The sequence below is a fragment of the Haliotis rufescens genome, unplaced genomic scaffold, assembly GCF_023055435.1.
Source record: "Haliotis rufescens isolate VD_foot unplaced genomic scaffold, xgHalRufe1.0.p SCAF_14, whole genome shotgun sequence".
NCBI classification, from domain to species: domain Eukaryota; kingdom Metazoa; phylum Mollusca; class Gastropoda; order Lepetellida; family Haliotidae; genus Haliotis; species Haliotis rufescens.
The window spans coordinates 16,773,751-16,801,718 of record NW_025963824.1 but is presented as its reverse complement, the minus strand read 5'-3'; the positions used below and the strand labels follow the sequence as shown (position 1 = coordinate 16,801,718).

General features: G+C 40.6%; 1 protein-coding gene across 1 annotated transcript; it reads right to left on the bottom strand.

Moving 5' to 3' along the window:
- Window positions 1-12,148: 12,148 nt before the first annotated feature.
- On the bottom strand, window positions 12,149-27,851 carry LOC124123074. Its single transcript, XM_048395436.1, has 29 exons — window positions 27,264-27,851; window positions 26,225-26,426; window positions 25,929-26,033; window positions 25,506-25,708; window positions 25,193-25,334; window positions 24,146-24,799; window positions 23,799-23,825; window positions 23,444-23,506; window positions 22,388-22,653; window positions 21,467-21,746; window positions 20,653-20,711; window positions 20,234-20,416; window positions 20,100-20,141; window positions 19,801-19,887; window positions 17,734-17,802; window positions 17,293-17,375; window positions 17,003-17,132; window positions 16,774-16,806; window positions 16,595-16,666; window positions 16,351-16,404; window positions 15,486-15,578; window positions 15,288-15,316; window positions 14,968-15,011; window positions 14,697-14,803; window positions 14,251-14,403; window positions 13,916-13,977; window positions 13,646-13,711; window positions 13,447-13,523; window positions 12,149-12,849 (listed from the first exon to the last, which is right to left on the bottom strand). The coding sequence occupies exons 1-29, from the start codon at window positions 27,849-27,851 to the stop codon at window positions 12,842-12,844; spliced, it is 3,981 nt and encodes a 1,326-aa protein (XP_048251393.1). The 3' UTR covers window positions 12,149-12,841.
- Window positions 27,852-27,968: the final 117 nt, after the last annotated feature.

Sequence of the window (27,968 nt, the reverse complement as noted above, 5' to 3'; positions counted from 1 at the left end):
ACTCATTTGATATCTTCCAGTGTCATTTTGGAAGCAGTCATAGCAAACAAGCTTGAGAAAGGTACCATCTTCTGTGTCGAAACGTCACACTGCATGAATCGAAAAGTTGAAATACTGAAGTCAACTCTGTCTCCACTGAGACTAAATCAGTGTTAAAATGACATTTATTCTTAATGAAGATTTATCAAGTAAAGAGAGTTGGGCGTATTGCTGTCAACTGTTGATCAGGCTGTTCCATGTTTGATGTAACTATAATGTTTTATCCAGGGCATACTGGCTCAATTATTCTTTTACTCCCGAACGACGAAGCATAACAAAACGATTGAATCGTGATGGACGTAAGCATATATATTACGAATCCTTTAGCTGTGTGATTTACAACATTTGTCTCTGTGCGAGACGTGCATGGTGCAGTCGACTTGGTAACGTATTGGTATTCAATTAAAATCTCATTTGAACTGAGATAGATAATAAATGTCGTTTGGCAGCATGAGTGGGTGTTTATTGAACCAAATGCGAGCGTCGTTTTTCAACAGACCGTCATTCAACTTCCACCGAACAAGTTTGCATCTGTCTTCAATAAATATAACATTTATTTATGAAATTTTCAATTTTCGCCAGAAACACCAAATCAAAAAAAGGGAAAGAAGATTGTTTGATGGTTGCATCATCCGATTCGATGTTCAGGAAAACGGGAAATTATTGATGATATACATCCTACAATATGAAGTCAGTCATATTTTAAACTGACAGACGAAAGACAAAAACGGCTTTTCCGAAAAGAGATAAAAATATTCAAACCCAAGCAATTTCATTTAAAGGCACATTGTCACGTGTCATTTATACTTAAAGGGGCGGTCTGGTAGCCTAGTGGTTAAAGCGTTCGCTCGTCACGTTCAAGACCCGACACAGGCAAAAGTATGAAGGTGGGGTCAAGGGTTCAGCATTCGAGCAAGTAGACCTGTGAAGATCCGGGGAAGAATAGATCTTCAGCAAGTCATGCTTGCCGTAAAAGATTCTTTACAGACCGCCGTCATACAGCTTGTATATTGCTGAGAGCGGCCTTAAACAACAAATAAACAAATCATACACAATAAAGTCACCTTGTAGAGCAGGGATAACAGAGGTGCGTCAATGACGCATATGTCCTCCATTTGCACGAAAACATGCTATGGAACTGATAATGTCAGAAATGTGATGATGGCTTCTGGACACCGACGCTGTTTGCCTCTGTTTGGTACCTGGTCGTCCTACAGAAGGGGTCATGTCGGGCGATATTGCACGTCAGGGCAAGGCGTTGACGTTATTGACATGCTGACAATAAACATGGTCGAAATTATTGCCGTGAGTGGTCTGGCATTTTCTTGTTGGAATAGGTTCGTGTTTAGGTTCTGCTGCAGAAAGGAAGGACACAGTTCTATGTGATTATGAGGATTGAGAAATGCCTGTCTTTTTATAACGTTCATCTATTAGCAGTCGTATATCTGTCACCTTGGCTCTTCCTGTATGTTTTATAATAGGCTCCTACTACCCCGAACTTAGCAGACAAATACTGATCAAGTGGTTTCGATGAGCGACCACCCCTCATGTTACGTTGTCCATGGTGTTAATCACTGGTTGCCTTGCCCAAACTTCATAACTTACAGGGCGAAGCGAAAAACATGGAATTGTGTCGTGTGCGGCGTGAAACATCGTTCACATTACTAAACCAAAGTGTAAGGTTTATGTCAGTGAAGGTGACATAATGATGAAGTTACATGATTCTTGAAGAAAATGTTAATATCGTGTTGTACGACATTTCGTTCTAACGTTACTACCAATCTTTGCTATGAAACGTCACTACCAAACCTCCACGAAACACTGCTATTAAGCCTTTACGAACCGTTAATGTCACACGGTACTATAAGATGTCAATATTACAATTTACTAATAAGCGCCAAAATTAAACGTTATAAAGACATTTCACTATAAAAAAAATCACTATAAAACATGTATGGAACGTTGCTATCATACGTCGCTATCAAACGTCGCTGTCAAACTTTTTATGACACGTTACAATTAAATGTTACTATCAAAGCTTACTGTCTAACTCTACTTTGAAACGTTACTACACGACTCCAGTATTAAACGTTACTACTTAGCGTCAGTATGAATCATTTATGAAACGCTATTCTCAAACCCTACTATCAAAGTATATATGTGATCTTCAAATGTTATAACTATTAATTGCTATCACACGTTATTACTACCAAACATTGCTACCAAACATGAAGGACAAGCGTGAGGATGAAACATTACGTTCAAACGTTATCACCAAACGTTGGAATCAAATGTTTTCATAAACGGTTCATATTCAACTCCTACTGCAACACCTACATCGTGAGTTTAAGGGATGAAAGAAGAAATCAAACTCACTCATCTATATTCCCCCTTCTTAAAGCAATGACCGTATCTGTATTTAATGACCATATCTATCTGAAAACCGGTCAAGAAAATTGACCATTATACATCTATTTGAAGTATAGAACCGAGTTAAGAAAGACAGGCAACATCTGGCATTTACTGAAAGATGTCCTTGGTTCCACCATTACCCTAAGTAGATGAACTAATTATGTTAACTGACAACACAGAAAACCATATAACTTAACGGCTGGGAACAAACGTACCTCTGATAAATATTGTCTTTTGGAAGAAATATGTGTGAAACACCAAGTGAGAAATATTAAATTAAGGGTGCATTTGGGTCAGGGGACGACTGTAAACTAGTCATCTCTACTGTCAACAGTTAAACCATTTCCTTGCACCTTATATAAGGGAGTACTTCTTTGAACATCGTGAAAAGCAACATGTGTTGGCTGAAAACATTCCCCTTTGGAACCTGGGTTAGAATACATCTCCTGCATACGTTATTCGTAGTAACTAAAATTGAACAAGGCGGCAACGCGTTTTCATTAACAGGTCGTCAGTATGTATAACACAGCTGGAATTAAGCGGACTGCGGTCGTTTAAATATGGATTCGTGTTTATTATGCACTTTGAAATTATTGTTGTTTGTTTGTTTGTTGTTTTACGCCACACTCAGCAATATTCCAGCTATATGACGGCGGTCTGTCAATAATCGAGCCTGTACCAGACGATCAAGTGAATGAGAACATGAACATCGATCCACGTAATTGGGATCGATGATATGCATCAACCAAGTCAGCGAGCCTGACCACCCGATCCCGTTAGTCGCCTCTTACGACAAGCATAGTCGCCTTTTACGACAAACATGGGTTTGCTGAAGACCTATTCTACCCCGGTCTTCACGGGCCTGAAATTATTGAAAAGGCATTTGCCCGACGCGCAAACCAACACGCGGACAAGTCAGTGATGTAACGATAACAAATATGGGACTTTTTATTTCCATATGCCATGTTTTTGTTTGCTTGTTTGTTTGCTTAACACAGACAAAAAAATTAAACTCTGTGTGTCGTCTTTACCTGTGCAAGTGGAACATGTTCTCTGCCGCTGTTGCACGTGAGACCGCCTCCGTGGTCTTGTGGTAGAGCGTCCGCCCGGAGAGCGGAAGGTCCAGGGTTCGATCCCGGGCCGCGTCATACAAAAAGACGTTAAAAGATTGTACTTGTTGTTACCCTGTCTGGCGCTCGGCATTAAGGGGCTAAAACAAGGACTGGTCGGCTCGGAGTCAGTATACTGTGTCTGAGTGGGGTGTTCATGTTAAACTGCGGCATGGTATCTCAGTGAGCTAGCACTATAAATCGGCATCAGTCCGGACTAGTACAAGCAGCCACACTCATACACGTGCATGCACGTCGCTATATAAGTGCAATAATCTTGGACGCGACGTTAAACCCAATTGCACCTCACCTCACCTGTTGCACGTGAGCCAAGCTCCGTCGCAGGTTGATCTTCATTCACAATACATTGTACAAGGATCTTTACAATTTCGTAGAGTTCTAAACAGGTTTGTTTATTTGTTGTTGAACTCCACACTCAGTAATATTCCAGCTTTATGGCATATGTCTGTAAATAATCGAAAGAATAAAAAACTGACGACCAAATTGTCCATTCGTGAACAATTTCGGCATATTTAAACAACAGTGTGACGTCACAGTTGTGTTCTAACGTCAGACAAACATCGAAGTATGGCTTCCGGACAAAATCGCTCCACGTCACACGTCACACGGCAAAGAATATAATTATTGATAACTGTTCAATATGCGCTAGAGTCACTGGGGCATCCGTAAGAAAACGGTCTTAAAAGATCATTGAGCCAGCAGTTATTGACGACATCCTTTGTAAAACATGCTTTCATCTTCCTTCACTTACATATCCGAGCATATTAAAAGGCACAGGGTAATTTCCGAAATATTAGGGTTGTTGTCAAATGGATCGCGCCAATATCATTCCCCGTCATCTCATATCAATGCTTCATCAGTTCATGCTTCAGTTACATAGTTACAATGTTTGCTAATGTTACAAACTGTAGCATCACGTTTGCTGATTACCTTTGTTGTTTCTAACGTTGTCAGTTGTAGCGTCATGATATCCATGTTATTGTAAATAAAATGGCAAGCCCCACTGAGGTAAACGAAATGCCTCCTTGAAATACCGGAGCTATCCGATCAGCTTGGATAGCGTTTTCTGCTGTGTACATGCTGTTGGTGTGACGGCTGTTGGTATGACGGCTGTGGTGCGAAAGCTGTAGGTACTTCTGATGTTAAAGTGATATATCTCTGTTTATAATTACTAAGTCAAACACCGCGTCACTTTTAGTGGGGATGTTTGATTATATATTTTAGTGTGAAAGACTTATTTTTATGATTGAGAAATTGAAGGTGATAATTTCAATGCAGCGAACATAACACTTGATATTTCACTGCAGTGACCATAACACTTGATATTTCAGTGATGTGAACATAACACCTTTGACAGAACTATTGTCTTTCACAGAATTACCTCCCCGCCAATCAACTCCCTTTATCGTTAGTGTCTAGCCCGTACACAAACTGTTCACTGCCTATTTACGTTAGTTCCACATTGACATGGTAAAATAATGACAGATTCGTCTTTTATGGATTTAATATCGCTTATTGCCATTTGTTATTCTCCTGAAAATGTTTCGTTATAAACTGTCAATTTTTCATCCATAGGAAACTCGTCAATCGAGACTATTCGCTCGCAAAGCATCTTTTTGTGACTTTACCAGCGAGTATTATGTTGCTCCAAACGACGATCTCATATATTTCAAGAATATTTTTGTTAAGGACTTTGCAAACGTGGATCTACTTTTTATCTCACACTTAGATGTGGTGGTGAAACGTCCCTGTGTGTCAGGTAGGGATAATTTACGTTTCACGGTTTTACATTTGTTATAAACTAATTCAATTTTCCGGAAGACAACTGCACAAAAAGTATATAATAAATAGGTTATTAGCATGTGTCTCGTGAAATTATCCTTTTCCCCCGTCACTCGAGGAGAGGAACATGATATTTCACTCGCTCGGCACATGGAATATCCCCTGTCTCTTCACGAGGAATGCATGTTTATATGGCGCTACATGCGACTACAGCCCTTAAACGTTCACGTTAAAAGAAATTTCCTCAATGTGATATGGGCATAGAACTTATACGTTTTTAAAGCCAATACAATCTTTTTTTTCTACTTATCCATTCACAACACATCTATTGAACACATCATGTTTCCATAAGTGAAATCGATACTGAAAAAATCTATGAATATTAGCATTCATTTGTTGACCCATGGGACACGGGTGGCCCAGACTTTCCAATTCGATGTGCAGAGTTGCGTCCCTTGGGTACACCAGAAACCTATGATTGTGAGTTATAATCCTGGTTCGCCCTATTATGGGTTTGTCAGCACCATACTCTTGCTCGTGTATTTCACTAAAGTGGTAAACATCTGGGAATTGCATATCTTCGGGCTTTCCTCCCACAAGCTGACACGTCGCGTTATAAATGGAATAATGTTCAAAATGGCGATAAAACCAATTCAATCGCTCACGTATTCACCCATTCACTAAAAAAATTGGACACTGCATAGCATACCTTTAAATATATCACGATCGATTCCATTTATCAAGCATTTGCATCGCTGAGTAACAACTAGACGTTGTATGTGTATATTCCTTATGTTTGAAGTAAGTCATTGACTAACTGATTCCATGCAGACTTCAAAGATCTTGAAATTGGCAAAGTAAATCTATCGCAAAACACGATCTTTCCACTCGTTTGATCAAATTGAAGAGATTATTTCCCAAGATGACATCCTCCATGACGTCTTCGCAGAACAAGTTAAGCCTAACTATCATCAGATCAGGCCCTCACTTCTGGCAACACTACGCCCGCTCAGGCCTAACAGGTCAGGCCATGACTCCATGCAACATCGCTGCGCCCGCTCAGGCCTAACAGGTCAGGCCGTGACTCCATGCAACATCGCTGCGCCCGCTCAGGCCTAACAGGTCAGGCCATGACTCCATGCAACATCACTACGCCCGCTCAGGCCTAACAGGTCAGGCCATGACTCCATGCAACATCGCTGCGCCCGCTCAGGCCTAACAGGTCAGGCCGTGACTCCATGCAACATCGCTGCGCCCGCTCAGACCTAACAGGTCAGGCCGTGACTCCATGCAACATCGCTGCGCCCGCTCAGACCTAACAGGTCAGGCCATGACTCCATGCAACATCGCTGCGCCCGCTCAGGCCTAACAGGTCAGGCCATGACTCCATGCAACATCACTACGCCCGCTCAGGCCTAACAGGTCAGGCCGTGACTCCATGCAACATCACTACGCCCGCTCAGACCTAACAGGTCAGGCCGTGACTCCATGCAACATCACTACGCCCGCTCAGACCTAACAGGTCAGGCCATGACTCCATGCAACATCGCTGCGCCCGCTCAGGCCTAACAGGTCAGGCCGTGACTCCATGCAATATCGCTGCGCCCGCTCAGACCTAACAGGTCAGGCTATCACTCCATGCAACATCACTACGCCCGCTCAGGCCTAACAGGTCAGGCCATGACTCCATGCAACATCGCTGCGCCCGCTCAGACCTAACAGGTCAGGCCATGACTCCATGCAACATCGCTGCGCCCGCTCAGACCTAACAGGTCAGGCCGTGACTCCATGCAACATCGCTGCGCCCGCTCAGACCTAACAGGTCAGGCCGTGACTCCATGCAACATCGCTGCGCCCGCTCAGACCTAACAGGTCAGTTCGTGACTCCATGCAACATCACTACGCCCGCTCAGGCCTAACAGGTCAGGCCATGACTCCATGCAACATCGCTGCGCCCGCTCAGGCCTAACAGGTCAGACGATGACTCCATGCAACATCGCTGCGCCCGCTCAGGCCTAACAGGTCAGGCCATGACTCCAGGCAACATCGCTGCGCCCGCTCAGACCTAACAGGTCAGGCCATGACTCCATGCAACATCGCTGCGCCCGCTCAGACCTTACAGGTCAGACCATGACTCCATGCAACATCACTACGCCCGCTCAGACCTAACAGGTCAGGCCGTGACTCCATGCAACATCACTACGCCCGCTCAGACCTAACAGGTCAGGCCATGACTCCATGCAACATCGCTGCGCCCGCTCAGGCCTAACAGGTCAGGCCGTGACTCCATGCAATATCGCTGCGCCCGCTCAGACCTAACAGGTCAGGCCATCACTCCATGCAACATCACTACGCCCGCTCAGGCCTAACAGGTCAGGCCATGACTCCATGCAACATCGCTGCGCCCGCTCAGACCTAACAGGTCAGGCCATGACTCCATGCAACATCGCTGCGCCCGCTCAGACCTAACAGGTCAGGCCATGACTCCATGCAACATCGCTGCGCCCGCTCAGACCTAACAGGTCAGGCCGTGACTCCATGCAACATCGCTGCGCCCGCTCAGACCTAACAGGTCAGGCCGTGACTCCATGCAACATCGCTGCGCCCGCTCAGACCTAACAGGTCAGTTCGTGACTCCATGCAACATCACTACGCCCGCTCAGGCCTAACAGGTCAGGCCATGACTCCATGCAACATCGCTGCGCCCGCTCAGGCCTAACAGGTCAGACGATGACTCCATGCAACATCGCTGCGCCCGCTCAGGCCTAACAGGTCAGGCCATGACTCCAGGCAACATCGCTGCGCCCGCTCAGACCTAACAGGTCAGGCCATGACTCCATGCAACATCGCTGCGCCCGCTCAGACCTTACAGGTCAGACCATGACTCCATGGAACATCACTACGCCCGCTCAGACCTAACAGGTCAGACCATGACTCCATGCAACATCACTACGCCCGCTCAGACCTAACAGGTCAGACCATGACTCCATGCAACATCGCTGCGCCCGCTCAGGCCTAACAGGTCAGACCATGACTCCATGCAACATCGCTGCGCCCGCTCAGGCCTAACAGGTCAGGCCATGACTCCATGCAACATCGCTGCGCCCGCTCAGACCTAACAGGTCAGGCCATGACTCCATGCAACATCGCTGCGCCCGCTCAGACCTAACAGGTCAGGCCATGACTCCATGCAACATCGCTGCGCCCGCTCAGACCTAACAGGTCAGGCCATGACTCCATGCAACATCGCTGCGCCCGCTCAGACCTAACAGGTCAGGCCATGACTCCATGCAACATCGCTGCGCCCGCTCAGACCTAACAGGTCAGGCCGTGACTCCATGCAACATCGCTGCGCCCGCTCAGACCTAACAGGTCAGTTCGTGACTCCATGCAACATCGCTGCGCCCGCTCAGACCTAACAGGTCAGGCCATGACTCCTTGCAATATCGCTGCGCCCGCTTCCGTCAAAGCAGTTTTAAAGAAGGGGGCTCGTCTGGGAATCATGATAGTAGTAGCAAGTTTGATGTAAATGCACCTGCAGTTGTCCCTGACTAATAATATCCTACTCGGGACATCTGCTATACTGCGACTAGGACGATGGTTTAAAGGCGGACATTGTCATGGAATACTAATTTAGGATACAGTGACAAAAAGGGCTTTGGCTTCAATGACGCCGGCACACTTTTGATAGGCACTGTGGTCTAAAATCGGCAATCTCGACAAACGGACAATTCAACTTTATATTGATAAAAGAAATAAGCTTGATATTTTTTGTTGGAACTTAAATCTTTGTCTCAAAATAAATATTTTGAGAAAGCAGTTGTGAGTTGTGTTGTAATCCACATATAGCAATAACACTAGTCCACCCTTCACAGGGCAGCGGACACAGACAGGGCTTCAAGGAGAAGGTTTTATCCCCACTAAATCCTGAATAAGAAGTGTGACTGGATTAGCAAAGTGGATTGCTAGCAAACGTGTGAGTGCAGTAGACGAGAGTCTGTGTGTGCTCTGGGAAATGACAGTGTGTCAGCAAGGGAAATGTGTCGCTAACAGTTTCCGACAGGAGTAGGGGAAGGCTCCTATGTGCCGTGTGCCGGGAGCCACAAGGAAGTGCCAGTAAGCGTGAACCCAGGGGAGAGTTGGGTTACATAGACTGGCGGCAAGTCTCCCTCGCCAGATCCTTTATTACGAGGCTGTAGAAATACGGGACGCCCCTAACTCACATCCGTCTCCAGAACTCTCACGCCGACTTCTTGAGATAATTAAAATATTTTTTCAATGTTCTGCACTTTTTAATATAAATATAGTGTTTGTCAGAAAAGTTAGTTACATAGTTTACTTAATCAATTCTGGTTTATTTACGGTAGACGAATTTATATGACCATAGTGTTATTGCCAAACCCTTCAGTCAATTCTAATTGATCCAGACTGCACAATATCAGGGGAAATAATCATTACATCTCTGTAGTGTTTTGGTACCGTTAACAAAGGCGAAAATATTGCATTAGTGTGTCGCATCATGTATGACGAACAATACACAATAAATTACTAAAAATACAACATCTGGCCGATTCAAATAACGGGGATTGCTGATTGTAACAACCTGTAAATACCTCCCATGGTAGGTGAGACGCCGTTTATGCTCCTGATTAGAATCGGTCGTCAGCAACCCATGCATGTCGTAAAAGGCGATTAACAGGATCGGGTTGTCAGGCTCGCTGACTTAGTTGATGTATGTCATCTTATTCCAATTGCGTAGATAGATGCTCATGATGTTAATCACTGGATTGTCTGGTGCAGGTTCGATTATTTACAGACGCCGTCATATAGCTAGAATACTGCTGAGTGCGGCGTTAAACAACAAACAAATCATCATTTATCACCATGCATTTGGTGAAGTCTACCGTAAGGACGAGCGCAGGATTCTCTGGAATGCTGAGAACACCGCAATCTATGTGTACAAAGCTTTGGAATTCCCTTTGCCTCCAACATTTGAGAGAATTACCCTATCGCATCAGCATTGCAATTGCACATTCATCCAATGGGCTTTTGACGTTCAATGTGTATTGTGTAGTACAGTGGAATATCTGCTTCGGACTTCATTGCGTCATTGTTTTGACATCCAGGTGAAATGAACGTTTTACTTATTGTGGGGCCGAAAGTTAGTCTGATTTTTACAGAGGCCTGTGTTAGGAATATTATAGAAGTATTATTATGAATCATAGTATATTCGGCACCATTGATATCGCCTTGTATTACAAATGCTGATTAGTTAAAGTCCTGTCCCGACAGATTCCACTGTGCACGGTAATATTTGTAAATGTAATAGGTGTGAAGAAAATATGTCCATATTAGCGATAGGGTAGCTCAGTGTCTCAATCAACGCCTAAACTGTCGAGTTCGATTCCTTACATCGGGGTAATGTTTCGTTTGAAGCCCATTCCTGCAGCCCCCCGACGCCGTGATGTAGCCGTTGAAGCGTATAACACCATACACATGCATTAAGTGCACACAATGAACTCAAACTTTGGGGTACATGATAACAAAGACATTTATTCATAACAGAATAATAAACACATATAATATATCCATTGTAATAAAAAAGGTGTGTTAGGTATACCTGCTTCAAATAGCTTCACCAGCAAATATTAACACACTCGGGATACTGTGACACTCAATCAACCGAGTCACCGAGTCCGACCACCCAGTCCACGTAAGTCGCCGCTTACGACAAGCACAGGTTACTTGAGGCAACGCCTACTTCTTTAGGACTCCCCATAGGGTCACATCAACATTTAAGGCCATTAATACATTTATATTTGTTATTCAACGCCGCACTCAGCAATATTCCAGCTAATGACCACGGGTCTGTAAATAATCGAGTCTACACCAGACAATCCAGTGATTGACATCGTGAGCATCGATCACGCAAATGGTATACGATGATATGCATCCCGTTAGTCGTCTTTTACTACAAGCATGGGTTGCTGAAGACCAGTACATGTACTAACCCTCGCGTTCTTGGGGTCGTGATTACATAATTAAGAGAGTATTAGATATAAACACAGAGCAAGTAGTACAAATGACACAATTATTCAAATGAACAGTTCACTCATTCACGTTGCCCTAGCGACTGTCACTTCCGTCCATTACACATACGTATGGAAGTTCCTTCAGACGACACTGAACTGAACTTTATATACATTTGATGGCTAATGGTGGTATTAGACTAGATGTACAAACATATATCTACAAAATTGAAAATATGGAAAAGAGTAAACTAAGTGAAGAGCCTTTGACTTTAAGTGAAGTGATTCATGTATTAGGGGTGTTCTGTAAACGTCAGATCTGAGAATAAGTTTGTCGGCCTTTGACACAGTGCATGGGTTGTGTCTGTCTGGACTGCTTGAGTACTCAGCTCAATGATGCCCAGTTTGCCACTGGGTGCGTGAGTAGATCTCTTGTCCCCAACAATGATAACTCACCGGATGCCTTTTGTGTAAGTTCTATTCTTTGAATGACATTGTTATAAACTTGTCACAGCTGCTGCTGCTTAATAAACCGTAAGGTGCAATATATAGTTCTTTGTATTGTATTTATATTCAGGTTGGTATTTCTGCTATCCAAAGTGTGCAGTGAGGCCTTCTTATTCTTTATAGTAATTTTGGAGAAAAAAGTGCTAAGTTTATGAACACACAAATGTCATTTTAGAAAGTGGTCATATGTAACAAATGTTATATTTTGGATGACACCTCTTAGTAAAGTTCATAGCTTTCGGCCATGGGAGCTGTGCCAATTTACACTTGTCAGAACGGTACACAAAGTACGTGATCTAGACTACCAGTTGTCGTACTTCCATTTTTGCGTAAGCCTCGGTGGCTGAGTGGGTAATTAGATAGGGACTCAACCAAACAAAGTGCGAGAATTTGTACTTTACTAAGAAAGTGTTGTCCCAAATATGACACTTGTTACATATGACCACTTTCTGAAATAACATTTGTGTTTTAATGTGTTGTTTAGTTTCGGTTGTTTTGCTTGTACATTCCAGGAAGTGGGCAGTGTTCCCATATTTATAATGTATTGATTACAATCTAGTAGTAAATAGGGTTCATACACGACTTTTATATTTAATTTAGTCCCATGAATTGCACACTACATGTTCTTAATTTGCTGCAATTTCGCGTATTTGTTCATTGGAATATTTAGCTCTCTTTCACTTATCCAGCCTTGTAATAAGTGGATAATTTGTCAATTGCTTTACGCTAATTTCTATTAAACAAGTTTTCTATGGCCTTCCACTAAGCACAAACATCAAATATTCAATATTCAAACAACATATCTTCTTAATGTCACTCACTCATTCACTCCAGTATCAACCTTTCACTCACTCTTATATCAACCCGGTCCTCATTTTTTGTAATAGATATACTCTTATGTACTCATAACGCTTTCTCTTAAATAAGCGCATATCCAATCTGTCATGAATCTGAAAAAAAATAACGTACTAAAAGTTACATACATGACAACTGGACAAAATTGTAACTACATACGTGTATGAACAATTGGTTCAAAATCCATTTACAGCGTTGTTAGATGTGAGAAGAAATATACTACAAATAGGCCTATACATGCATGTATGTAGGAGAATTGCTCACAACTATGCGAGATGTTTATTTGCGCTTCTCAAAACTGTTAACGTGGCAAGCATTAAATATTTAAGTCAAATTTCGAGATAACGATATGTTATATCGTGTCTAATTAGACAGATGCGGGTAAATTTATATGTATTTGTATAGGCGGTCGCGACCACAGACAAGGTTCGACATATCGGTACATTCGACAAAACACGGTTCGAGTATACATGTTGAAAATGCAAAAGTAGTATATTTACACAAAATGGTTTCAACGAAGTGACAGTCATTTAAGGATTACATGACTTCGACCTACATGACTTCGACCTGCATGACCTCGGCATTTTCTCTCCTCTTTAATATGCTGACAAATCCTTTCATTTATTATTGGTATACTCATATCCACGAACATCACACTCACTCACTCACTCACCCACTCAAGAATTACATACCTGTGTGCCTTGTTTCGAAATGCTTTCTGGCATGGTAGAAAATGAAATCTTCCACCACTTTGAGGAAATAGTCGTTCCTGAAAAATATATGAATCGAGTGACAGCAATTTTTGTGATGGCTGAAGCCTCATGTTTCTGTCACCCGTACAACCATTAGGACAGAACTATGTATTACAACTTACAATCATCAGTCACATACCTTGGACGTCCAAATTGTAGTACAACATCGGGTAGTATCAGATTTCTTTTTGTGATGTCATAAAGTCTGAAAATGCAAATTAAATAAATCACTACATCATTTCTGTATATTTGTTGGTAGTGTATAGCGTAAAACTATCGGTCAGTTGTGGAAACAAAGCTTATTCGTTCTTAATACGCGCTTGATTCTTTTATAGTGATGACAAACAAACAGAAGCTTCTTGATGGAAAATTAAATATGTTCCTTAAGTTTATTTTATCCTATACTTACCTTGGACCTCTTGTCCTCGTCACCAAATGTGTCTCCATGGACTGCATCAGTATGGCATATCCCTGAAAGCAGTCATTCTATCATTAAGTCATGTCATGTACTCTCAGTATAAATTTACGTGTAAAAGTTTGGATCGAAAATATCTTCATATATGGGCATATCCGCTTTAGACAGAGGCCGGTTAGACAAATGTCACTGTAGTATGAACATATCTGTAAGCAAATTTAATATGTAACTCAGTATTTCTGTGTTGAGATGGTTATCAGTATTTCCAAACACTGGCAAATTAATAGGCGTTTTCAACATTCGTGAAGTCAAATTAGAGTAATATTTACAACAGCATTGAGGTGGGACATGGCCCTGCTCCTCTCCAGCTTCTTTCGTTGAAAATAAAGCACATGTCTCCTGAACTCTTCAGGTACTTCTTCTGTATCATTTGTTGGGTACCGGTACAGCCTGGGTACATCTTCATCAATTATCTTTTCCAACTAAAGGAACAAAACATTCCTAGTTATACCGTTCATCAAGTGTACACAGAAACATATTTATATAGTTACAAATCCAATGGAATAAAAACGTCATCAAAAATACGTTTTCATATTGTTATTCGTGACACATTTACTACAGTCTAGAGATTGGAAATTAACACTATCTATCTATCTATCTATCTATCTATCTATCTATCTATCTATCTATCTATCTATATTGAAACTCACAAGTTGTTATGCCAATATAATATTTACAACTGAAACTGTAGGTCAATATATATGAATGTTCATACCACATTTCGGAATTCTGATCGTTCCACAGTCCTCAGCTCCTCGAGATCATCAGCAAGTATGTTCACTTGTTGGTCACCATATTCCTTCATGTCTACTGCAGGAACCGCTATTTGTATTAAACAAACATATTCATACTTTGAGTTTATACCATGGGCATCTTTTTCTCTCTGTATGTTTGTCTGTGTGTGCATGTGTGTGCGTGCGTGTGCGTGCGTGCGTGCATGTGTGTCTTAATTCTTATATGAGGTTGGTTTCTAAACAAATACTCACGCATGGCTTTTCTTGTCACTGTCGTCTTTTCGACACATTTTGTGCTGCAATAATATGTAGTAAATTAATAATTATCTCTTGTATTCCCTCTTTCGCAACAGTAAATGCAATAAGTAATTATTCTTTCTCCAATATATTTTAATTGCTGTATGATAACTGCCTGCAAACTTATGTGACTAGTCGATGTGTATCAAGCGACACAAGTATAGAAATTTATTATTCACAAACTTATGATATCGTCTTAATCGTATCATGTTTCAAGCAAAGATTTATTATGATTATTAAAATGTTTTCATATATTATTGTCAAAAGTATCATACCTTTTAAGCTGCACCTCAGGATTCGGTTTCTAAATGAAATACAAACAATTCTATGGTCATTCACAAACCAATTTTTAACAAATGTATACTATTTATCAACCTAAGATACGAGCTGTACAACACTCTCGTAAGTTTTCTTGTGATGGAGCAAGAACAGAACATTCAGTTATTTCATGAATCAGATTTTACTTTCTGTACCTGTGTTTGGATCTTCATTGCCGCATATTCAGGTCTTCGTATTCGTTTCAATGGCAGAGGTTGGTCAGCACACCACGAATCCGAAAATCTCTTCTGATTCAGAAACATATAGAAATGTATTTGTGTCCTGAGTGTAGTAACAGAATTTCAGGAGCGAATAAATTTTATATGAAATTTTGAAACAGTGTACCATTATTACTAGTTATTATGTTTAATGAATTATAGTACGAATTAAATTACGTCAATTCTATATTACCTTATGAAACCAGAAAGTGCACGTGAATACAACATGTATATAGGGTCGCATCACTTCCATGCAAACTTATGGAGATAAATTCACTGAATAAAAGTCGGCAAGCACAGACCCCGTTTTTCCGAAAAGCATGGGTTGTTGAAGACCCTTTTCTGACCCGGATCTTCACGGGTGTATTTTAGGTATGAATCATAACAGTTTGTTGTCATGGGTACTTAATGCATTATGTGCATAACACATGCATGTGTACTAGTTGGTTGGTTGGTTTGTTGTTTAACGCCGCATTCAGCAATATTCCAGTTATATGACGGCTGTCTGTAAATAATCGAGTCTGGACCACTGGACCAGACAATCCAGTGATTAATATCATGAGCATCGATCCACGCAATTGGGATGGATGACATGCATCAACCAAGTCAGGGAGCTTGACCCCCAAATCCCGTTAGTCGCCTTTTACGACAAGCATAGTCGCCTTTTACGGCAAGCATGGGTTGCTGAAGACCTATTCTACCCGGATCTTCACGGGTCGCATGTATACTAAATGTATTTTCAGTACTACATGAAATGGAATCGACCATCTAGATGTATCAGTGAAACCTCATTATGTTTTACCACTGGAACTTGCTCCCGCAGTCCGTATTTGCTTCGTATTTCCTTTGTTGTATTCTGAAATGGAACGATGTTCCAAGTAGCACATATTTTATAAGTAGAATAGAATTGCATGTGAATTACTTATTGAATATTCGAAATACGGGGATATATTTGTGACACATACCTTTGGTTAGCTTACGAACAATAAACAGTAGCGTATATGCCCATTACTGTCACAATTATTCACAGTGCACAAATAAAGTACCTTTGGTTCCACATCCTTCACTGCATTCAAAATTTCTTTGGCTATGAAAGAACGGCAACTGCTCGGGTCACACTGCAAAATATGTCATGTTTTTATTTTAAAAATAATCATTGATACATATCGTCTGTAATATAACTGCTATACATTAGAACTTCAATACACCAAAAAAACGGTCGTACCTTCTTGTCCTTGCTGCATTCGTTCCACGCATACTGAAACACGAAATCATATTCAATGTGACCATTAAATCACTCACTATTCCAGGTATTCTTGAATTTACATAAATTTAAAAAAAATATTTTCTTCATAGTAACCGTGAATAAGTCAAAGTGTAATCAGTGGCGAGATAATATTTAATCGTTATTATTCAGTTTTGAACAACTCTTTCTAAGACCTTGCTGTACTCACTATGCATATGCAAACACCACAGCTTGTAGCATCCGTCTGTGTGGTGTACTCATGACTGACCTCTACGTTGAAGTTTGATAGGTCAATTGCATCATCTGGTACATTCTGAAGTCTGTATTCCATGTACTCCCTTTGAAGAAAAGTGCAAATGCAATGAGTTTGGACCGACAGGCAACGCAGCAGTTCATAGTAATAACGTAAGCAGCCATGTACTTGTAAGGCTATAAAACTACTTCATTTATTAATATAGATGTGGCCATATAGGGCATTTACTTATTCAGCAACCCTACCTTGTTGTGTTGACCACTTCTTCGTCTAATCTCCGGTTCAAGGGGTCATAGAAGCGCATTCGTTTGGCTTGTACATCCAACACCTGCGTCAGAAATAAGGAGTGACAGTAACTGTTGTACGTCTATATGTGACCTTCACATAAAGGTAAACTGAAAATCAAAGACGACGCCAGGTTTTTACGAAAGGGGTAAGCATGTCTCCCCAAATGGAAGCAACTGCCATTCACACAATTTGCACAAAAACGTATGTATTTGTTGCCATCCGACGTGGGCCTGTACACAAATCTGAGGATCAAGTGATCGACCCGAAATTCAGTCACACGATTGAAATCCAACACACGCCCACACACTTCGACGTGAGTCACACAACTACACACATACGATAGGCACCATTCATGTGTGGTCAATTTCTGTCTCAAATACCTAGGAAATACAACTTACCAGCAATGTCCAATGGCTTCCATGTCTGTGAATCGGTATAAACACTTTCTCTGCTTCCGAGAGTTTTTCCTGAAATACAACGAACATGGTCCTTTACATTCGGAACAATACTCAAATACCTACAATCTACAGTACAGGACTAAGGTTGTGCTGTCTCACGGCATTGTGTACTTAATCTCAGCCTACAAACGGTATCTCATGTCGTCCCTTGAACATCTCTGGTATCATATGTATTAACAGGCAATCGGTTGTTCACATATATTATTGAGGACATTAAATTTTGTTTTCTTTATTAGTGTAGCGAGTCTTTCACAGTAGCCTATGTTGTTGTGTTGTGGCAATTTTCAGTTAGCCATAAAATATTTCATTGAATAAAATATCACTGGTAAATTATATCTATGTTCATCTCATGTACATAGTTCGTTTCCATGTCATTATGTTAAAACATCAACCATCAAAAGAACTGCATCTATCTTCTATTAAAACGTTTCTTATGACATTCACTGCCCATATATATCTGACAACTGAAGACAGTATAACAACATGCATCCATCTTGAAAACATACCTTTTGTTTCATACCGTACCTCATATTATATTGTTAATCTAGAAGTAGTTCCAACAGTAGCATGTACATGATTAAAACGTCGCCATATACCTAGACTATTGTTTATTGTGGCATTACAACAACAAACAACATAATATCCCGTCTTAAGGTTTCATATATGTGCAACGATTAGACTTGATATGTATCCAGTTACCTGTTGCTACATTAAGGGAATGTTTGTCTTCATCAACTTTATTCAATTCATTCAATTCATTTCCTCAATATGTCGGCGTCTTTCGGCGGTTCAGAAACTCTTCCAGTGCATCTTATCTCACTTATGATACTGTCAATTTCAGAAAACGCTTTTTCTTGAAGATTTAATTTTCTTTTCTCAATAATGACAAGCCTTGCAAGGCTAGGCGATTCTTATTCACCAACCGACAGTGAATGATATCTTCTCCTCAACGTCATCTTCGAAATATTCTTCTCTTTACCCATTCCCACTTTATGACAAATAGAGAATACTAAACGAGCTCCTTTGTAATACTTATCGTATGAAACGAGTGAATAGTTCTGGTATCTCACGATCGAAAGGGAGTCCGATACAAGAAACTATTCACGAGTTTCATAAAAATGTTATTAAACAGGAGCGAGCTTAGTAATTTATTTATTACTTGCCGTTTATAACTTTTCTAAATATGTTACTGACCCACTTTTACAAATATGGAAATGTCATAGAACAAACCAGATGATGTCATACTTGGGTTTTGACTATTTGTTAGGATAGGGATAGGTGACGTCATGTTCAATAGTGACGTCATCTGGTTTGTTCTATGGCGTTTCCATATTTGTAAAAGCGGGTCAGTGACATTCGTGTTGATTGCAGTAAATGTTTCAAAACCGATATCGTTGAATCTTTTTATTTGATAACAAATTCCATCCTTTTTAGCTATTATAACGGTAACGCTATTTTTCAGGGCATTATCATTTGCAGAAACCCTCGGTCTTAATGGAAGATCTCGGGCTTCTGCAAATGATAATGCACTGAAAAATAGATTTACCCTTATAGTAACATAAACTTACGTCTGTCGTTGCTCTACTATCGACTTGTGGAACAGGATGCTGCATCAAAAAGATTACAACACGTCACAATACCCTCTGACGTAATATGTAGAATATTGTTACAAGATCCAACCACGAAACAATGTCATGTGACGTCAGCATAGCATCAGGGTTGAGAGGGTCATTGCGTGTGCACACCCTCTCAGTGATCTATCGTCACTACACGCAATGTCGTTGAATAAGCCCAGGGATGTTGGGCGTTTTCAATATTTGTTACTGAAACTTGTTCCCGCAGTATATAAGCACGCGCTTTGGTATTATACAACGTGTTATACAGCTGTATGTTTATTAAACGGGTGATCTCTTTACGGGCGAATAAAAAAAACTATATATTCCCTTGGCATATTTTGTCTTCAGTTTAAAATTGTAACTGCAGATATTTCTAAAAAGCAATTCTGACCTTTTGAACAAGTGGCGCCCGGCGTCTCCTTTTGGACTTGAAATGTTGCCATCCCTCTATAACTTGGCTTGATAAAGCTGCGTTTCTCTGCTTACCCCGAAACAAATAACATATTCTAAAATAGCAAGTGATATATTCAAGGACGAATATTGTTTTGGTATTTGCACACATTATCACAATTTGTAACAAAGTTGATTAATCTATTAATGAATGACATGGCATCTTGTAAACATATCTACATATCATTTTGTACATATCATATGTATATATCACGGTATGTTGAATATCCTGTCACTTACCCCCCACCTTTGACACAGCACATACAAGAAGACGTTTATTATCTGCAAAGAAACATAATATTATTAACGTTATTGTTCCACTTTATCACCGTTTAATAAATGTACTTCATGTGTATACAGTGGTGTACACATACCTGATCATTTAACCAGCCCACAGTCCATCTGGTCTCTTTGTAAATTTTCACTCTCAGCTGGTCTTCTGTTTCTTTCGGAAGTATTGGTGCTATTGTCAGAATATCCAATTTTGATATTCGGTAGGGACCTATCGTCACTACTATTTCGTCCAATCTTCTGTCATCATTACAGATATCTTGAAACTGAAAAACATACAACAAATTATATCTATATATCAAAGATATCATTGTATCCGCCAAGTTTATATTTCCTTTAAATATTGTAAGTGTACTTAGTTATAGGTTACAAGTAACAGTTAAAGTTAAACCGCCCTGTAATAATTAACATTATTACATGACTCTCTACCTTAAGGCAGTTCGTCCTGTATCGTAAGCATATTTGTAAAGACGAAAATATCAATATGTTTCATCACACTCACCACATCCTCCGCCGGCAATGGTGATGAATCTGCTTGCGCGGTGGAACATTCCACTTGTCCTAAAATAACAATGACGGATTGTTTCGGCAACAGCTTGCTAAAATGACATATACGTCATGTATACTTTTTTTATTACTTGTACTTATATACATTGCAAGTGATTCCATGGCATTTCATTGACTAACCAAGGAATTTTAGGCGGAAACAATTACCGAAAAATATTTAGGTCACTAACGAACAACTGTGTTATGATTGGCTTATGAAGTGTGTGCGCTGTTTTAGCTCGAAATGTTGGCTACAGTTGTGTGTTTAATGAACAGTCTGTGAAGTTACTATCGTTGACGTACTTATTTATGCTTATGTACACAGTGTGCAAACCGGTTTTTACCTTTATACCAACATAAAAGCAAAAGATATATATTGAAGTTAATTCTTAAATGTAACACGTCAACGACAGCGATTAACCAGTCTCGATAATCTGACGAAACAGATTCCACTGGGCGTAAAAGGCTCAATAGTGGTGATAGTTAAAGGAAATATTCCGCGTTGTATGCGGTTGTATTAGATTCTATACTTTGTATTTATTTAGAATAAGTCGCCAGCGCTTGTCTTAAGAGACGACTAAAATGTATCGGATGATAACACTTATTATGCCAACCACTGGCCCAGGTTCTTGAATTAGAAGAATTGATATAGAAGAACTGTTGGTGAAAGCAAATGTGTGGCAAAAGTGGGTACTTATTTCATATTTGATCTTTTAGTTACTTATACATGAAACCCGTATGAATGAAAATATTGAATATAGAATACTTACCAGCACGTTGGAAATCTAGACTTTGATAATGTGCTTCATGATAGTGACCTAACATAATAGCCGCTCCTGGTCCACCACATATCATTACAACATTGCTGTCGGACGCGGTTCCATCTTCGGAACTTGTGAAAACGGCAATGTCCTTTTTGAGAAACTGCGATGTTCTCTGTACTACAAGGTGATCAACGTATTCACCCGGTGTAGACATGGCCTCCAAGTAAAGGTTCCAGGTTTTGTGCCGTTGCACATCGACAAAATTGGATAGGTGTGTGCCTCCTTCCTATAGAAAACATGTATATATAATTGACGTTACACAAGCAGGTTTGGTAGAATTTTAATTAGTAATTCATCATATATCAATTTTAGGCACACTTGGGGTGTGGGCGTAGTATTGTGGCTGAAACGTTTGCTTGTCACGCCGCAAGCCATTGTTACATTTCCCACATGAGTACCATCTATGGATCTAATTTCTGAGGTCATCAACGGTTCCATTGACCGGCTAAAACCACGATCACTCTCTGAAATTAAACACCTACATGCGCCTTAAACTCTTATCATAGCGAGGTGAGGTTGAATGGGGCGAGGAACAAGGAGCTGTCATCTATTCGCTGTGCAGAGTTACGTCCATTAACCATGTTAGAAAATACCGACCATGTACACAGCTATAGAACTGACCTTATCCTCCACTTTAGTCGGCATGTTTTATGCCAGTCGTGGAACTGCCTTGTCCAGCGAAATTTCGTACCTCCACCTGAACCCCACTGAATACCTGTGTTATGAATTTGAATGATGTGCGCAGACATCCTGTATCATCTGTATTCACTTATCGAGTGTATCTGCACCCGAAGGGCAACCCCAGTACCCTCACCAGACCAATAACACGTAACATATGCACAAATATATGGTCCGGTGTGCACTTACATAAGGATACCTCCGTAGGCTGTCAACTACTGCCATCCTTAGTCCCCTGTGGTCAAACACTGATCTGGCATCGAGGCGTTGAAGCTGATCTACAACTGCGTGGAAAAAACAGTTGCCATCTCCGGGAGTTCTCCCTCTAAAACGCAGCCCGTGTTCGGTTACCGAGGCCAGAAGTCGTTCTGATGTCCCTTGGCAAAACGTTGTCACGTTTGATGGACTAGCCTTCTGCAGTGCTTCTTGCAGTTGTTTCAAGGTAACTTTGTGATCTGTATCATACAAAAGTACAATAAAAAGTAGGCAATATGTGTGTGTGTGTATATATATATATATATATATATGTGCGTGCGTGTGTGTGTGTGTGTGTGTGTGTGTGTGTGTGTGTGTGTGTGTGTGTGTGTGTGTGTGTGTGTGTGTGCGTGCGTGTGTGTGTGTGTGCACATGTATCAATCTAGGCACGGATCGAGTCTATAGTCTGTGTGTGCATATCTTTAAATATTATGTTCACTAGGATGAGTCGTAACGAGGATATTCCATCACTGCCATACAGTCAAACACTTGTATGCAGAAACCCTAAGTTCAAGATGAAAATGCCCAAATGATCAATACTGACACTTCTCAATTCTTCGTGATAGAGAATTCCCAGGAGTTTCCCATGGGGATGTGGAAGAAGTCCGCCATTGTTTACGACAATTTCTGAAATACAGTCTCATGAAGACATGCATCTAAATTTCAATGTGTGTTGTTCATACGCTTATAAACGTCAGTTTCGTGGTCATGTGACCGGCCTCTTGACATGATATGTGACTTCATGACATGTGAACTTCACATTAAAACATTATATTAATGTGTTAAAAAATACATGCAGGTCAACAGATTCATCAGTGAAATGACTAATATTTGATGCCGCTGTTAGCACTATTCTAGCAATATCCCATACAGGGACATAAGACATTTGCTTCATGCATTTCCCACGTGTGAAATCGGACATTGACCATCGGGAAGAACACCGACCTCTAGGGTACCACACTGCCCAACAGATACATAAATGTTACTTACATTTGAGCGATATTTTCTTGTGCTTCTGTGCGTCTTCAGTCCTCGTCCAAAGGTCTGTTTTCTCTGTAAATATGAAAGGTCAACACCAGAACGATTATCTCGATTATCCGACGAAGCAGATTCCATTGGTTGTAAAAGGAACAATAGCCTTGAAAATTATATGAATGGATCACTGAAAAACAACAGATAAAGTTTAACATACCATTGTAAAAGTTCAAATAAAATACAACAAGAGCCTTTATTATTTCTTGTCATCTAACTTATAATTAGACATGGCACGTAATGGATCTTAAATCATGCTGCATGTTTAGGTACATGTATGTCAACATGTTAGAAATAAATTGTATCAATTTACCTTCTTTTTCTGCTGCATTGTCCAAATCTGGAAGGTAAAATGTCACTTTGGAAATGAAATACGACGCTTGTGCGTGCTGATTGGCGTATATCGTCAAAATATTGTCAACCTATTATATTGTATTCAATTTCTTCATATGGACGGTGGAGTACCCTAGTGGTTAAAACGCTTGCTGGTCACGCTGAAGACCCGGGTTCGATTCCCACATGTGAAGCCTATTTCTGGTGTCCCTCGCCGCAATATTGCTGGAATATTGATGAAAGCGGCGTAAAACCATACTCACTCACTCGCTTCCCAATAAACGTCATATATGATCATGTCATAGAATGCCACTTATAAGTTCTTACCTGAAAGATGCAGGCGGCCAAACTTGTCATGACGTATTTCACCATACGAAATGTCTGTGTTCAGTTTTCCTTTGATTGCTTCTGTCATTTTCCTGTTTGTATGTTCATTGTGAAAATGTAGAAGCAATCGCAGGACAAACATGTAGTTACCCGGCGACATCGAATCTAGAAAGTAGTTGTTCCGGTTCATTTCCCTGTGCAGCTGCTCTTCAACTTGTGAATTTATTGAGCCCTTCATTTCGGGAACAAACGTTATACGCCTTAGGAGTTCCTCATCTGATTTTGTATTCCCTTCATGAAACCTATCCAGCAAACAGAACGTTTCATTTGAGGTTGGCAAATCATTGTCGGAGACTGGTGCTACTGTCACCCATTCCTTCATGCAAGGTATACTCTTTGAAAATACCCCCTCCTTAGCTTTTTTTATGTTGTCTGCAGTCGCTTCACCCAAGCGTCCTTCGTTGGGCGAGAACATGTTCTTCCGCCGCTTGTTACCATGGCGTGACATCATTGGGGCTACGTCACTAATGATGACTGGCGGTTGTCTTGACATAGATAGAATTATGTCGACATGGTCTCTGACACTTTCAGGCCTCAGAATAGCTTTGAACGCGTACACTATTCTATGGGGGCAGGACGCTGATACCCATCCACCTGAATGAACATTAACATAGTGATGGGACACATTTGGTTTAACCTTGCTTTTAATAGTATACTATATCCTCCAGTAGTCAGAATGTGCTCGGATCCGAGCAGAGATTGTGGAGTTTCAAGTTACAAAATGACATTCCATTAACAGACTCAGTGCTGGTTCTTATGCAGAGGGGGCTGGGGATGGCTTATCTTGAAGACATTTAACGAAAATAATATTACCAATCAAAAGCCACTGTGTTACAAAGTAAGTAGTTATTTTGCATCATTTGGTCTGGCACTTGAATGTGGGAACACACACAGCGTACACATACATTGAACAATACCCTAAATTGCATGTTTATATTAATAATATGTTTTATTCATCATTTTAAATGCAATAGTAGGCATAATTACCAGAATGGCCCCATATGCTTGAAAATAACTTGTTGAAGGTTGATTTGCTTTTCAACTTTTCCTTCAAGCTGTTGATCATCTCTAATTTGGTCCCTTTGGCGTCTACTTCCATCTTTGTACACCAGTGCCGTACATCCAGAACCTACATGATATGATATAGAAAATGTCGAAAACATGAGTGACTATGCTTATCATATCATATCATATCATATCTCAATTTGTAATATTACTACCTACGCATATCAAGATTGCAAGAATTATACAAATGTGCCTAGTTGATATCAATAAGGCCTTTCGATTATGTCATATTTACCTTCTTTTCACATAACATTTGGATCAGGAAATCTTCAGTCAGTTCCTTATCCCCTGTATCAAAATCTGTATCTTGAAGATGGGTTCTGAGAGATCGTAATTTTTCAGCTTCAGTGTTGAAAGCATTTTCATCTTTTCTGGCTAATCCAATGAAAGGAGCCCAGTTGTCATAACTAGGTGTAACACGCCCGACGTTGGCTGCTTCTGCCAGGGAATGAAATGATAAATACATTATAGTGTATATAAACAATATCCTTACAGTAAGTTTAATTTTAGTTCCCCCCCCTCTCTCTCTCTCTCTCTCTCTCTCTCTCTCTCTCTCTCTCTCTCTCTCTCTCTCTCTCTCTCTCTCTCTCTCTCTCTCTCTCACACACACACACACAGACAAGATGAGTCATTTATAATACAATATGAGGATTTGCACCTTTTCCAAAACCTCGAAGTAAAATAGACGCCTCCACCGTTTGGCTCCAAAACACATCCATGTTGATTCCATCTGTAGCTGTTTCTGTCCCTGGTACTTGTGACACTGTAAGCAATACATGTTTACCATAACAGACGAGAGAACAGGGATAAGGAAACATCATTATGCGATATTGTTTGTGACCAACCATGAGATAATGGACCTTACATTTTTGCTTTCCATTTTTATATTTTGAAACTACATCGTTAATGCGCTTATACATTTCTTAGACACTGGAAGTTATAAAATAGACTTACATGCTAATGGAAATGCACATTTCCTATTTGCATCTGTCACCAGGCAACATGGAAAACGGCCACAGATGTCACAGGTAAAGTTGTACTTGTGATCGCACATTGCCTCAAAGTGCAGATATCCCTGTAACATTTTGTCTCCGGGAAAATGTAAGCCGGAATCTTCTGATAAGATATCGGCAGCCCTTCCTACGGCTGTATGATTCTGAAACCATTAAGCAGGCGAAATTGATCACATTCATTATGCCGATATTTTAAACTAATCCTAAGTTAACAGTCAAAAGTGTTTAAAGTCCGAATGTCACCGGCCCACATCAAGTGCATATATCAAACAATGCGCCATACAACAATCAGATATCACGATCACATAAATATGCAAAGTGTTGTTTTGGAGAAGGGAGTCGTCCATAAACTAACTAAATTAGGTATAATGTACCTTCAAGTTAACTCTGAACCAGTGGCACAGGCGAACTGACAGGAACACGTGGTCGTCAAAATTGTGTATACCATCCCTGTGCTCTTGGTACCTGTAGAAGTGACCGCACGCTTTGCACTTCTTTATGAAAACAGCTACATCTGACAATGAAATAATGTAATTAAAACATTGTAGAGAAAAGTCATATTCAAAATCATACTATTATGATACACTATACAGACAATCGCAACCTTGTGTTTTTTATGCCAACTATATCAACACGGTTCAATAACAGTTTAAATCGCCATAGCTTGCCCAGTTTCGATGGTAGACAGATTAGTTATGCCATTAGATAGTTATGTTGTGACAACTTATGACGTCACAATAGTCTGGAAAGCATTATGATGCAGTTTCATTGAAGCAATATGTCCTAGGTAATATCGCATCATCTCACCCAAGCAATATCACCTGTCGTATTACAAATTACAGTCCACATTCATAAATTGGCTCTCATTTGCAAGGAAGTAATTTTCATTTGTTTGCATAAATTGTTGTAAGGTATTTACGGTCACCATACATACCTGTATACACATGACCTTTATCGTATATCTTCCCCTTTCTGGTTACCAGATACTGGTCAAGTTCTCCTCCATCTGCACACATTACACAATGTGTTTCGATAGGCGACAGGTTTTCTAGATGTCCTAATTGAGCATTTTCCGGAACTTTAAAATCTGGTGGTATTTTCTTCCTGGACATTAGATAATTGGCCATTAAACGTGCACCTTGTCCGGATGGTGGGTATGTCTTACAGAAGCTGCTTCCGGAATCTTGTAAGGTTCGGGTTTCAAAGGTGACCGATGTTGTTGGTTCCTCGCTACGATAATGTCCAACTGATACCCCTTCATTCTCACTACAGATGTAACCGCTTCCCTTGGAGCTAATGTGCAGCAACTCTGGGTGTTCCTGTGCCAAATACCATTTGACAAGAGTCTTGTGTACGCAAGATTTGGTGGTTTTACAGCAAACGCAATTCAGCTGTCCTTTGTCCTTGAAGAATGTGACTACAGCGCGACCGAGTTTAGCCCAGTATTCCTTCGTTCCATCATACACGGAGAAATAAACGCTGTTTACAGAGTGCTTCTGCTCCCATAAAACGACGACAGGTATTTTGCTTTGTTCTGCAGTGCCTACAAGCTTCTGGGCAACCTGCATGTTTGTAGAATGTATTACCTTCTGTTGACAAAGATTTTCAGCATGTTCTGACTGGAGGTGTACTTCTTTCGGGCATTCACTTGCAAACATAACTGATTGCAAATGGGGGCACTGATA